This window comes from Aethalodelphis obliquidens, unplaced genomic scaffold (assembly GCF_003676395.1).
Source record: "Aethalodelphis obliquidens isolate GAN/ISIS:26980383/991018 unplaced genomic scaffold, ASM367639v1 scaffold52, whole genome shotgun sequence".
Taxonomy (NCBI): Eukaryota; Metazoa; Chordata; class Mammalia; order Artiodactyla; family Delphinidae; genus Aethalodelphis; species Aethalodelphis obliquidens.
The window spans coordinates 7,117,344-7,131,929 of record NW_020837996.1 but is presented as its reverse complement, the minus strand read 5'-3'; the positions used below and the strand labels follow the sequence as shown (position 1 = coordinate 7,131,929).

General features: G+C 43.7%; 1 protein-coding gene across 5 annotated transcripts in view; it reads left to right on the top strand.

The window, feature by feature from the left end:
- LOC113608250 (teneurin-2) overlaps positions 1 to 14,586 on the top strand; it is a 531,856-nt gene that overhangs the window by 198,015 nt on the left and 319,255 nt on the right. For all 5 annotated transcript variants that reach the window (XM_027084352.1, XM_027084355.1, XM_027084357.1 and 2 more), the window contains one exon: positions 1,642 to 1,876. In XM_027084352.1, the coding sequence (XP_026940153.1) occupies positions 1,642 to 1,876 (235 nt within the window). The remainder of the gene's footprint in view (positions 1 to 1,641; positions 1,877 to 14,586) is intronic.

The following is a 14,586-nucleotide window of genomic DNA, read 5'->3' as shown; positions in this document are numbered from 1 at the left end:
CTTTCTTTCGGAACGTTTCTGCAAGCTTCCCAGGAGCCACGGAATGTAGATTACACCTTTTGGAGATGTAGCCCGGTCACCTAAGGAGACAGGTAGTTGAAATGTGTGTCAAATTGCTTGTTTAAATGACTTGAGCCAACTTCTGAAAGCCAGGACAGCAGGGGCTGAGGATATTGAAAGTTGGCAGGGGCCAAAATGACAAGGCTCGGCAGTCACCTGGCGGGCTGCCAACCCCGACTGGACGCTTCAAAAAATAAACTTCCTCAAAGGACACAAATTAAAAGTCATGTTTCAGTAGCCATTGAAACCAAATTATAGGCTTACGTTGCATAGTGAACGACCTTCGTTTTCATTATGCTTCAAATATTTCACTTCATAGGTGGAGAGTGGGTTGCTAGGAAAACGGTGTGTGGAATTGTCATCCGTGGTCATATTTACAGGGGAATTACAGGGGAATACAGGGGTATAGTTGTCCTTTGTGCGTTTTTCCTGCAAGGACAGAGGATTGCAAGTTCAGAAACCACGATGCAATTTGGAGTAAGGGTCGTGGTTTGAAAACATCAACCCTGACCTTCTCCAGAGACTGGGTCCTCAGGGTTCATCTCTCAGAGGACAGATGTTATGAAGCCCCTGATCTGAGCGGGCTCTCAGGTGTGTTTTGTTGGTTCTCATTAAAAAAAAAAGTATACATATGCATGTGAATATGTGTGTATATATAAACATATATAAATACACAAACACACACACATATTTTTTAATTGTCAACATTTTTTAAAATACAGAAAACTCTTTTGAAAAAGTCCAGATCTTCAGCTCTCCTAGAAAAACTGGAAGATCATCTGCCTTGAGGTCTAACCCCTACATGGCCACGTGAGCCTGGATCCGAGTGAGGGCTGCTCCCTGCCCTCTCCAGTTCACACCAGTCCACTTCACTTTCCTGCCTGGCCCCTGATAGGTGTTTACATTTACTACTCCCTGACTTAGAGTGTGTCATCTATCTTTTTTTTTTTTTTTTTTTTTTGCGGTACGCGGGTCTCTCACTGTTGTGGCCTCTCCCGTTGCGGAGCACAGGCTCCGGACGCGCAGGCTCAGTGGCCATGGCTCACGGGCCCAGCCGCTCCACGACACGTGGGATCTTCCCGGACCGGGGCACGAACCCGTGTCCCCTGCATCAGCAGGCGGACTCTCAACCACTGCACCACCAGGGAAGCCCGTGCCATCTTTCTTATACCTTCAGAAAGATGCCATGTTTTTAAAGAATGTAAGGAGTGTACTGGTTTACCAGGAAATGGGCTAGGGACTTGTTACAACAATGCTCAGCCTTGAATATCATGTTACTTTCATTGCAGAATTAATATGTTTCAAATAATTCCACTGGTCAGCCCTCACCAGCCTGGTTTTGCTAACCTAGTTTCTCATTCTTAATTTGATGCCGAGGGATAAAGGCAAATCAAAGTATACTATTCGTTAGTAACTGACACTGGGATGCTGGACACAGTCGTATCTGCATCTGTAGTTCGTGACATTCGGCAATTGTCAATATCGAGGCTTTTGTTCCAGGCTCTCCTCCGCAGGCTTGCAGAGCGAACGCGACCACATTCTGAAGCCCCTAATGGCCGTTTCTCCTTCCTCTTTTCTCAGGCCCTCCGAACCACCACAGCCAGTCGACTCTGAGGCCCCCTCTGCCACCCCCGCACAACCACACGCTGTCCCATCACCACTCGTCAGCCAATTCCCTCAACAGGAACTCGCTGACCAATCGGCGGAGTCAGATTCACGCCCCGGCTCCCGCGCCCAACGACCTTGCCACCACGCCCGAGTCAGTTCAGCTTCAGGACAGCTGGGTGCTAAACAGCAACGTGCCCCTGGAGACCCGGTAAGTCCCCATCACGATCACACCTGGCTCCCTGCTGCATCACCCGCCCAGAGCAGTCGGGAGAAAATCCCGCCTACATTATGGGACAAGTTTACCAACTCTGTGCTGTTCCCTTGGTAATTTGACCCTGGACGGTAGGTTGATAGGTATTTCTTCGTTCACATGTGTCTCCTTTTAATGCTTGTTTACTTTCTTCCACAGCTCCTGTGTACCCAACTAATAGAATTAGCATAACATACTTTTACTCAAAGACTCATGGGAAACATGCTTCTAAGGGTATATTGACAGAAAGCTGCTGATAAATTATGCATTTAGCCTTTCTTGAAGTAATAAATGAAGACTCATTTGAAATTAAGTGTTTGGGGAGACCTTGAGCAACAATCCCTGATTCCAGACTGACAGAAGTATAATTTTAATTTATACTTCATCCAACATGCAGTCTCACTTTAATCCCTCCTGTATACACTAACAGCCTGATGCCTGAGGGGCAAACAATAGCGTAAAAAAACAAACAAGAAAAAAGCGGCAGCACTTATGTTGAGAGGGAAGGGTTTCAAAGTGATCTCTGGGTCTGGCTTTGTTTTGTTTTGCCTTTGCTTCTGTCCTTTTCTCACCTTTGCTTCTGGTCTTCCAAAATCACACCTGCCTTAGTGACCTGAAGGAAGGGGCATTGGTCACAGCGTGGCAGGCTGCAATGTAATTGACAGTGGGTCAGCCAGATACTGGAACGGCCTTGCTGTTCCACCCCCAGGCACTCTCATGGTTTGTGTGCTTCAATTGGTACAGTTTCCTTGCCCGGAAGAACCATGGAGACTAAAGAGAGAAGGACTAATTCATACTGAACCTTCAAAAAGTTCCCACATAGTTTTTAAACTTTCATAACTTAGGTTTAAGGAAAGACTGAAATAATCTGTAATCTTTCTGGTAATGGCCCGTGAATTTTCTGCACACAGCTGGAAATAATTACGCAAGCCATAGCATTTGATGTTGTTTCTTATCTCTAATATGTTTTGTTTTATTAACAAGATCTTGAATAAGTTGTGTACCGCTGTCACTGTAGTCACCCCAAGCTTTAATGCATTTTATTTTCTAACAACTCTAGGTGATTTGTAACCAGGCCTGCAGTCTTAATCTCTAAGGCTTACAGTCGGTAAAGTCAATAGAAACTCTATGCATATATTATATATAATAGATAGATTTAAGCATTTGTACTGATATAATAACCCACTAATAAGTAGCTTTGCTGGAAAGGTTCCAGGCTGAAAGTTGACTGGTCCGCCAGGCTTAACTTAGGATATTTTCATAGCTGGTAGTGGTCTTGAAGGCTGGATAAGACTCTGTCTTTTTCGTCCTTATATTTCTGAACTGCCGTAGAGTTTGTTGGGTACTAGCCAGACTATTTTCACATCAACAGACCACTGTTTGAAAAATAGTTTCTAGACATAAAGGCTATGCACAGTGGTTAGGATGAAGAAAGAGGAGGGAGAAAGGGAAGGAGAAATGTGGTAGATATTGGGGGAAAAGAAGGAGAAAAAGGAAAGAAGAGGACCACCATTGCCATTAACAACCAGTTTTTATTGTGCAGTCTGTACATGCCGAAGTTAGTGGTTTCAATGCACTACCTCATTCAAGCATGGAAGCAATCCAATGAGGTAGGAAGGAATCGTTGTTATTAGCGTTTTAAAAATTCAGAATCTAGACTTGGGGGGCAGAGTAACTTGCAAGCGTTCTAGGGCTTCAGTGAGATGGTAAATTATGAGCCGCATTGGATGGAACTCTCGTGGTTGCTACACATAAAATAAGGTGGTCAGATTGTCTGATGCAGGAAGAGCCACGAACCTACATTTATGGCCTTAATTGTCACGTCTTCAGGGAAAGATCCATCAGAGTGTCTACTCCTCACAAAGAGTCTCCTGTTGGTGATGAGAACACATACACTGCATAAGCGTATCTCCCATCGCCCAGTTTCTGATGTGATCAGTTGGCAATAAAGTGTTCCCTTGAAAGGATCTGGAGGAGAGGACCAGCAAAGCCAAGCCTATCCCCTTCTTGTTCTCCTGAAGTTCTCCCAGAACATGCTTTCTGACCTGTAGAGTCCGTCTGCAGATCGTTAGGATACATGGCATTTCTCCTAGGATTGGAGCTTCTCAGTGATGCTTTTAGAGGAGGCGAGCTTGGGAAGTAAGTAAGATGGCCAAAACCTTGAAGCCTAGCAGAAGGAAAAAAACAAGGGAGAACATATCCAGATGTTCTTTGATCAGTACATTCAAGGGCCAAGAGTTCGAGAATATAAGGCCCTTGAGATGGGGCTATTACTAAGTCAGTCACAGATATTTGAAACTCCATCCATGGAACTGAATACATATAATTTGGATGTGCAGCTTGTCTCATATATGAAAACTTTAGCAATAATTAATAGAATTGTTGAACTTTGTGTTTCTCTTTTAAATATGATTTATACAGTCTCTTATTAGCATTTACTTACTGAATCCCTGGAAAATACTAAGCGCTATGTTAGGTACTGGGGAGATTATGATTAAAACGTGTATCCTGCCCTTAAAGCTCATACAACGTAAAAATGGAGATAGGCACATAAACAAAAAGATAGTGCAGCGTTTACAGGAATGGAAGTGCGTAAGTTACAGTAGTTGTACAGTTGAAATAGTTATTAAATTTCCCAGGATGGTCAGGAAAAGTTTCCCAGCTGAGGGGCTGTTTGAGCTGGGTTTCGAAGGATGAACAAGAGTTTACCTAGAAGGTAGAGCGGTGGGAATGGGAGGGTGGGAGGGAGGGCGACGCAAGAGGGAAGAGATATGAGGATATATGTATGTGTATAGCTGATTCACTTTGTTACACAGCAGAAACTAACACACCATTGTAAAGCAATTATACTCCAATAAAGATGTTAAAAGAAAAAAAAAGTTTACCTAGCAGGTAAGTGGAAAAAAAATCAAAGATTATAGCATCATTTCTTCTCATTCTTCAGTGGTTTTCCATATAGTCTTGGAAACTGTAGAACTGAACGGTTTCACTCACTCACATGCTGAAATATTGTGAGTTTAATGGGGTCATTTTCTTACCCACAAGAGCAAATGTAGGAATGGAAGCTCTTACGTTAGGGGCATGATATCATACTAGGATTCCAATTCCTGTCTTTCATACCCAATAAGAATTGATTAACCACAGCAGGAAAAAAACCATTGAGGGCAAGACATTCTGGAGGCTGATCATGATGTACTCATCAATTTTGAAAATGCAATGGAAATTTACAAACAGCTTCACCACCTCTACTTTCATTAATACAGACTTCTGGGCATGATGGAAGAATTTCCTAACTCTGGGAGGTGATGGGCAGCATTCTGCAACCCCCCGAGACTCCAGGCCAAATCCAAGGTGTTTCTTTAGACCAGTAAGGAACAAGCCCTTGCCCCTCTGCATTGCTTTTTGATGTTCCCGTCAGTCTTAATGAGGCATGTTAGATCTTCCCTGGACTGTGTGTTTTCCATCTTTGTTCTATGACAAGTAGAATCAAGGTGCTAATTAAGGAGGCATAGCCAGGAAATAGACTGTATGAATCTGGAATTTAACACAAGATGAAAAAGCTTATAAGGAGAGTTCGGTATCAACGTTAATAATGTAAATAACAGTGCATATAAATTTGTACCACCCAAGGCAATCCGCTGACATGTAAACCATAATATGATCCAAGAAAAACCAAACCTGGGGCAGAGGAACTAACTGCAAACAGCCTGGACCCTCTTTTCTAACGTCTGCATAACAGAATCACTCTGCCCACCATCTTTCTCTCAGCTTACTGGCGGAAGATCTTAGAACAAGGTCCCTGTGTGATTCTGGGTCGATAGCACCTATCTCCTGCTTCCTCTCCTGAGAGGAGCAAGGTCAGGAATCTTCCTGGCCAGCTGCTTCTTTGGGAGTTTCTGAAGTCAGCATCTCTTTGTCTAAGATAGTAGAAAGTAGCTCAGCGACAGAACCTAACTTGCTTTCCCTTATGCATTTTGCTGAGGCAAGCTTCTTTCCTGGAATCCATCTCGGTAGCAGGTCACTAAAGAGAATCCGTAAGTGGGACAAAACTTCGCTCTGAGTTTGCTTTTGCCCTGAAATACCAGAAGGCCTCGTTTTAGCCATCCAGATCCTCGAGCTACAAACAAGTTTGCAACTTGCTCTTTGAAATGGTCATCCATTACTCATTCGAGAAACATCTATGAGACCCAGCCAGGTGCCCGGCACCGAGGATTCAGCAGTGAAGAAGAAAAGCAAAGTCCTTGCCCTTCTGGAGTTTCCTGACTGTAGACAGAATGTGAACAAAAGATTAGGCATATGCCCCTACAGTGACAGTAATAAGTGCCGTGTGAGGTATAGAGAAGCCAGACTCAGGAGAAATTTGCATTTAGGCTGAGCCCTAAGGATGAGTAGGTGTTAATTAGACTGAGAGAATGTTCTAGGTGGCGAAAACCACGACCCGCTGGGGGAAGAAACGCTAAGACGCCAGGAAGAGAAAGCAAACTACACAGACAGGCGGGAGCCGGACAGTGCAAGGTGTGGGGCTGCTTTAAAGATTTTGGACCCAGCGCCAAGAACAGTGAAAAGTCACTGAAGCATTTTAAACAGGAGGCCAAAATAATAACATAAATGGTCCCGTTTTGTTTTTAACTATGGTAGCTGCCATAGGTTCAGTAGGTGGGGGGTGGGGAGGGGGGCTTGAGGGCAAGTTATAGCAGGACTAAGGGTCCAATCTGGAGAATACCGTCATGGTTAAGATGAAAAATGGTGGGGCTTCCATTAGGGTGCCCGTAGCTGCAGTATCAGAGCTGTCCTTCTTTCTCTTACCAATCTGGCCAGAAGGTGCACGTTCAAAGATGTGGGGTATGTACTGAAGGTAGAATCAGCAGGAATTTGTGACTGATGGAATGTCAAGATGTAGGTTAGGCAGGTGTGAGCACGGTATCCAGTTTTTTGGCCTAAGAGGCTGAGTGAATAGGGATGTCATTTAGGAAACAAGTGTGGTTTTCCACTTGTTAAATCTCTGAGGCAACAAGAGTATTAAGAGTAGCTGTTATTGGCCAGACTTATTTTGATTCTAAAATAATAGATGTAACACAGAAGCACAACCATTTGCAAATGATAGCATAGTTCTTGTATCCAAAGCTCTCAGCAGTGGACTTTTCTCTTAAAAAAAAAAAAAATCTCTCCAGAAATTTTGTTCAGTTTAATAGTTATTGTACATGATTGTGTAGTTCTGTGAATAACAACTTTATCAGATAGTTTTTGCTCCATGCTTAGTTTTACATGCATGATCCCACTGAACCCTTTAACCCTTCTGTTGAGTATATGTTACTATCCCTATTTTAAATAAACAGAAACTGAGGCTTGGGAAGATGAAGTTACTTACACGTCTCCAAATAAGTAAGGGGCCGAACTGGGGTGGAAACCTGGGTCTACCTGACTCCACGTGCAATGCTCTTAACCACCACCTGATAATGCCTTGGAGACTAAAAGGACAAAACAAAACGATGCTTATTGTCCAATTAGAATGTATCCAGTCCATGGAAATGGTGAAGTTAATGCAGTATAAGTGACACGAGGCAAGAAATGATCTGAGGGATGAATCCCAGTCCATTACTGGACATAGAGTTAGTCACAGACAATATCATGAGCCAGGCAGGATAGAAGGGACCCTTGTCTCCAGCTCTGCGGGATCGGTGGCCACCCAGGATGGTCAGTCTGAAGTCCTGAGCCTCCACGGTGGTGGCAGCATGGGATCCACGTGAGCTGAGTTACAGAGAGGAGGTTTAGTGCGCTGCATGTCGTAAAATGCGAGAGCAAATTGACACTGCAGACATAAGAAGGGGCGCTACCTTTTTAGCTCTGTGATTTGCATAGGGTTTATCTTGCAGACAATCTTTGCTAGACTGGTAGGAGAAGGCCACGCAACCGCGGGTATGGTGGCTGGCCATTTGGTCATAGTTTGAGTAGGGACACTCAGGAAGTTGTGATGAACACCCAGGAAGTGCTCTGGTAAAGAATGGAGCTTGTTGGGCTTGGTAAGTGGCACCTGAGGAATCTAATTTGGGTATCAGCATTTCAGAAAACATACTTTTTATCTTTAAGACCAAGTAATCTTAGCCTCATATGGATGCTTTATTGGGAGTGCATATTTGGGAATCAAGACTCAAGACCTTTAGTAAATAAGGTTGTCATGGGGAAGCAATGAGACTGTTGGAACATCTTCACCATGCTGAACCTGAAGACTCTTCTCCACTTGTTCTCCAGATTGATTTTTCTACCTAAGGATTAATTTTCTGACAGAATCACTGACAAGTTTGATCTTGAGAATATGAAACCAACGTAACCTGTTTTGCTTTTCTTCCTTTTTTTTTTTTTTTTTTTTAACGTTTTTGCGTGAGGTTTAAACCTAGAATTCATTCCGGGTGAACCAGATGCGTTCCAGCACTTTTCAAATCAATAGGCCGCTTGATTTCTCCATATTGCAGAACATTATGCTCCCTCTAAGTTCTCATCAGAGGCAACATGGAAATTAATGAGACCTTTAGGTTAGCGTTTCCGGCTCAGCCTTAGTTTATAGCTTTACCTTGCCTTTTTGACACCATGATCCCGCCTGGCCACCAGCAGCATTGCACGTTGCAGCGAGCTTTAATTTTGTAGTTTTCTTAGTCTTCCTTGGAAACTGGCAGCTTATTAATCTCAATAACTGAACTGCACAGTAGGCAAGCTCTCCAATGAGAAATGAGGCTGTGTCTTTTTGTTTTTGGCAGATGGAGACAAGAGGTTGGTTGTTGGATAGAGCCAGGGGGGTGGGGGGGATGAGTGGTAGAGGAAAAAGCCAGTAAGGAGGGGCACCCCGTACCCCAAATCACTTTCTGACAATTGGCAGGAAAATAAAGAGAACCTAGTCTAATCCACTCCTCTGCAATTGAGGGCTCGCGGTGTTAACCACATTCAGACCTGTTAATAAGAAAATAAAGTGTTGTGGTTCGTGTGCAAATTACAAGGTGCATTAAGAAAGAAACAAGCATTGCATCTTACTTAAGACCACTCCAGTCTGCTCTTGGCATGGTTTGCTAACTTGGAAACATCCTTGAAGGTAGAGGTAGACAAGGAGGACTGTCCTTTTGAAATTTGTCTCCTGCTGGAAAATTAAAGCCCTGTTAAGTTTATTAAAGCTTTGGGGACTTGAACTTCTTACTTGCGAGTTACCACAGGGAAGCCTCTGGGGAGAAGGAACTCTTTTTCAAAAGCCGTCCCTCTGCAGCCTGGACCGTGGGGACCCAATTAGGGATTGAGGCCACCTTGTGGTCATGGCTTGGAAGCGCAAGACTCTGCCCTGAGTACGTGTAAATGTTGGACTCTTGGGTTAAGTTCAAGGTTGAAAAAAGCTAAATATTTTCATCTCTGTCTGTGCTCTTTCACCCATTCAGCTAATATCAACTGTCATTCCCCTGGGGTATTTCTGAAGCCTTCCCAGAGGATATTTTATGTGGCTTAGGCGGGAGAGACTGGATGGAACGCAAGGCTTTTCTAATTCTGGCTCCCCAATGATTTTTTCTTTTCACAGAAGCCAGATAAGGCGTTCCTGGTTCTCCCAGGCAGGCGAAGTAGGCTCTGCACCTTTTCTGAAGCTTCCTTTGGTTTATTAGTCTTGGTCTCGCCTGCCCTTGTGAGTGGGGATCTTATGTCCCCAGAATTGCAATCTATCCCGGGCGTTCAGCCAGTTTGCTCAACTAGGGCTGCATCCTTTAGATGATAGGGGAGTTTCAGAAGCTTTAAGCAACTTTTTCTCAGATACCTTTTTTCCCCTCCAAAACCCACTGAACAATTCCGGGCTGTTCCCTAAGTCTTGAATGCAAATATCCATTTTCAGAAGTCATGACAATTTTTTTAATTAATTAATTATTTTTTTGGCTGCGTTGGGTCTTCTCTGGTTGCAGCGAGTGGGGGCTACTCTTCGTTGCGGTGCGCGGGCTTCTCCTTGCGGTGGCTTCTTGTTGCAGAGCATTGGCTGTAGGGCGTGGGGTTCAGTAGTTGTGGCTCGCGGGCTCTAGAGCGCAGGCTCAGTAGTTGTGGCGCACGGGCTTAGTTGGTTCATGGCATGTGGGATCTTCCCAGACCAGGGCTCCAACCCGTATCCCCTGCATTGGCAGGCAGATTCTTAATCACTGTGCCACCAGGGAAGCCCACGACAGTGTTAACCATGGAGAATCACCCTCAAAATCATGTGTTTTTAAATCCCTTACAGAATCATTTCTTGCTCAGCGTAACTGTTTGAGGAATGAGCAAGTGCTTCCAATTTCTGTCATCGGTGTTTTAGCTGTGAGTGCTTGCCTTATATTTAAAAAGAGAATGAGTAACACTTCTTTTTTATTTGTGAGAGGGTTCTGAAATTCTCTTTCAGCTTGTTAAAGCTTCAGCTGGGTTGGAGCATCCCTAAGACACCTGCTCAACAATGAGTCCTCCTGTCAAGCTGTTACACACCAACGATATGACGATTAAAAGCTCATTTTTTGGTAATTATTTGAAGGACTGGATTAAAAATCCTGTTCTAGGAAGAAGGTGGGAAATGTCTTCTTCTTGTTGGGTATGTGCTTAGATAAGAATTTTAAATGGAGCTTCATCTTCATGACTTTTTAATCTCTTATCAACCCAGATCCTCTCCACTGCACTTTGGAACAGGTAATAAGAAGGCATAAGGTGATATTAGGCACATTTAAGCATTTGGTGGGACCCCAAATCCACTCCACCCCGGCCAATTTAGTCAAGTGAGAGAATAAACGTAAAAGCCCTCTGGGAACGGGACCCTGCTGTGTGAGGGTCTTGTATTCAGCTTAGGGCGCTCTTAGTATGTTAATGTCCTACAGCTGAGTGCTAAAGGCAGAGGACGGCAAAGATTATCTTCTCCAGCTTCTAAACTCAGAATCCATGTGAGGAGAGATGGTGGTCATATTCAAAATCTTTCCACTTCCTGTGAAGGACTGAACACTCTTTTGGGCTTTGTCTTTAGGCATTGTCATCTCTTCCGTGCCTGCCTTGTGCCAAGCACCGTATTAGGCACTTTATATTATCCGATTTGAAGCCGTGTGCGATGGATACAGTTGTCCCCTTCAGCATGTCAGGAGGACGAAACCTGGAGAGATGAAGGGTCTGGGACAGAATCAAGATTCAGGCAGAACTGGATTCAGGGACTTAAACTCAGGCATTAGGCGCTCTCTCTCTCTCTCTCTCTCTCTCAGCTTTGTTTTTCCGTTTTCCAACATTGTTCTTAAGCAGGTCTCCTTTTGTGAGATCTTTGTGGGAATTATAGGCTCTATCCTCATAGCTTAGAAAGTAATAGGAAAAGGATTTCTTCTTCTGGATATTTCAACGGAACTCCCTGGATATTTCAACGGAACTTCCTGGTTCTCAGGAACCCGGCTAGAATCCCGTGCCCACAGCAAACCCAATCCCGAGACCTGGAGCATGGGCCATGTTGACTGTCTAGGCCTGGATCACGTGCCCACATGGAACAGGAGACCAGGAAGAGGTGTTAGGAGACTGTAAGATAGAGGTCTAGAAGGAAAAAAAAAAAAGAAAGAAAGAAAAAAAAAAAAAAAACCCAGGCCAAGTTCAATACTAGTTTTGCCCTCGCCCAGCTGCCTTCTCTTATTGGCTAATTATAGTGATTCTCCTCTGAGCACACAGTCCTGCCCAGGGGTGGGGTTAGGGGAGGTTCAGAGCACCCGGTTACTTCACTTGCCTTGGGCACCGAAGGGGGTTTACAACTGATTCCAATATGAAGTAGAAAGAATAAGGTCCACTGAGTAATTCGCATCCCCTTCTGATTCATCACCCTCTCTGGTTCACTTCTCACACGGCCCACGACTTTACCTTTGAGTTCACTGTAGCCACTAAATGCATTTTAACGTTTATTTTATTGATGTCTTTTAAGCTATCCTCTTCTTTCCTGCGTAACTGCTTGGATTCCACATTTTCTAATTAAAACATGCTCATTTGTTGTCTCACTAAACAGTGCTCTTTACGAGGGCTCATGATGAGAAAGTTAACTCGGAACAACTCAACGCGTTTCTCATCTCCTGAAAAAGGCTGGAGAAGCAGTTTTACCTTTATCAAGTTGAAGTCCTTGGTTTTGCTTTTTCAGAAGACAGTGAATGGGAAACATTTAATTCCATGCTCCAAGCTTCTATTCTCAGCAATATAAAAATGCATTTTATGCTTTTTTGTGGTGACCATCTTAGATAGGACATTTTGCAGGGGTCAGTCTGCTCTATAATGGACCTTATTATAGGTACCATCAGAATAGTTCCACATTTAATTAGACAAAAAGTTTTGTCCTAAAAGTCAACATGTCCTAATGTCAATAATTATGCCCATTGCTATTTACACTCCTGTGATTTAATCTGATATTACTATAGCTGTAGAAAAGCTCAGTAGTAGGGGGAAAGGTAGCACACTTAACATTTAACCCCCCCCGCTAGAATTTCAGTATAATGGTGTGGGGGACACTGGGCTGGGTGTGAGAACCAGGAGGGAAGGACACATTCAGTTTGGGTCTGGGGGTACTTTGTTTTCTGAGTTCTCACCATCGTTGGCCTTGTCTGGAAATATGAAAGCTGTGTTAGGATGGGGACCTCCTCACGTCCTGCCTATAATGTGCATCTTCAAGTTCACAATACCTTCAGTTTGGGGGAGAAGGGAGAAGTATAGCGTTTTCTGCAGGGCTAAAATTGAAGGCCTGTTTCAAGCATAGAAGAAGAGGGAGAGGTGAGGGGTGGCGTAGGAAAGAAAGGGTCTGGTGATGAGGACACAGAAATAAGTATTTACCTGCCATCTTCTGGGAAGTCGGCCCCTTGATTCTGACCGCTGCATCAGAAAGCAGACCAGGAGAAGGAATCAAGGTCAACATGATTTAGGTTGACCTGATCATTTAAGAGGAGGGGGAATCATTTGGCAGCACCAAGGCAGAATTTTGAGACCGGAACCCATGTTAGGATCACTCGTGCAGGCCAATGTCTATTCTGCAGATGAGGAGGGTGAGGCCAGATGACTCGTTGGTTTCTCACGCGGATTGTCTGGGTGGGACTGCAGGCAGGCTTCCTGCTGGAGCTTCCCTCAGATCGCCTCACTCTCCCCTGCATGATGAGTAGGCGACTTTGTTGCCTCTTCCTCCCACGCAGCATCTTTATCTCCATTTCCTTCTGCAAAGGAATGGTCAAGAATTTAAGACAAAGAATTAGAGCACATATTACAACAGCTCCGGTATTTCCAGGTGTTTTATTACAAAATGTATTCATTCTCTTGGTAAAAACATTGAACAATTAGAAAGGTGAAAAGTGCAAAGTATATTCATGCCCTGCCCCTCCATTCCTATTTTCAAGGAAATCTCATTTGAAGGTTTATTATTTTAGGCTTCCAGAAATGTTTATGGTATCTGAGCATATTTTGTTCAAGTTTAATATAAAAGGGATCGTGTTATACCTACCATTTGACAACGGCCTTTTTTAACTTCGTGAGAAATTGTAGAAAGCATTTCAGGTAATATCATATATACGTACCTCATTCTTTTTTTTTTATTTTTTGGCTTAAACAACAGAAATTTATTTCCTTACAATTCTGAAGGCTAGAAGTCTGAGATCAATGTGTTGATACGTTAGGTTTCTTCCGAGATTCTCTCCCCTTTGCTTGTGGATGACTGTTTTCTCCCTCTGTCCTCACGGGGTCTTCCCTGTGTTTCTTTGTCCTTATCTCCTCTTCTTACAAGGACACCCCAGCCTAATGTCCTCGTTTTCCCTTAATTACCTCTTTTTTTTTAATAGATCTTTATTGGAGTATAATTGCTTCACAATACCGTTTTAGTTTCTGTTGCACAACAGAGCAAATCAACCATATGCATACAGATGTCCCCATATCCCCTCCCTCTTGAGCCTCCCTCCCACCCTCCCTATCCCACCCCTCTAGGTCATCACAAAGCACCGAGCTGATCTCCCTGTGCTATGCAGCTGCTTCCCACCAGCCAACTATTTTATATTCGGTAGTGTATATATGTTGATGCTACTCTCGCTTCGCCCCAGCTTCGCCCTCCCTTCCCATGTCATCAAGTCCATTCTCTATGTCTGCCTCTTTATTCCTGCCCTGCAACTAGGTTCATCAGTACCATTTTTTCCCTTAGATTCCACATCTAAGATTCCATTCCATATGCATTAGCGTACAGTATTTGTTTTGCTCTTTCTGACTTACTTAACTCTGTATGACAGACTCTAGGTCCATCCACCTCACTACAAGTAGCTCAATTTCGTTTCTTTTTATGGCTGAGCAATATTCCATTGTAATTTTGTGCCACATCTTCTTCATCCATTCATCTGTTGATGGACAGCTAGGTTGGTTCCGTGTCCTAGCTATTGTAAATAGTGCTGCAGTGAACATTGTGGTACATGTCTCTTTTTGAATTATGGTTTTCTCAGGGTATGTACCCAGCAGTGGGATTGCTGGGTCACATGGTAGTTCTATATTTAGTTTTTTAAGGAACCTCCATACTGTTTTCCATAGTGGTTGTATCGATTTACATTCCCATCAACAGTGCAAGAGGGTTCCCTTTTCTCCTCACCCTCTCCAGCATTTGTTGTTTGTAGATTTTCTGATGATGCCCATTCTAACTGGTGTGAGGTGATACCTCACTATAG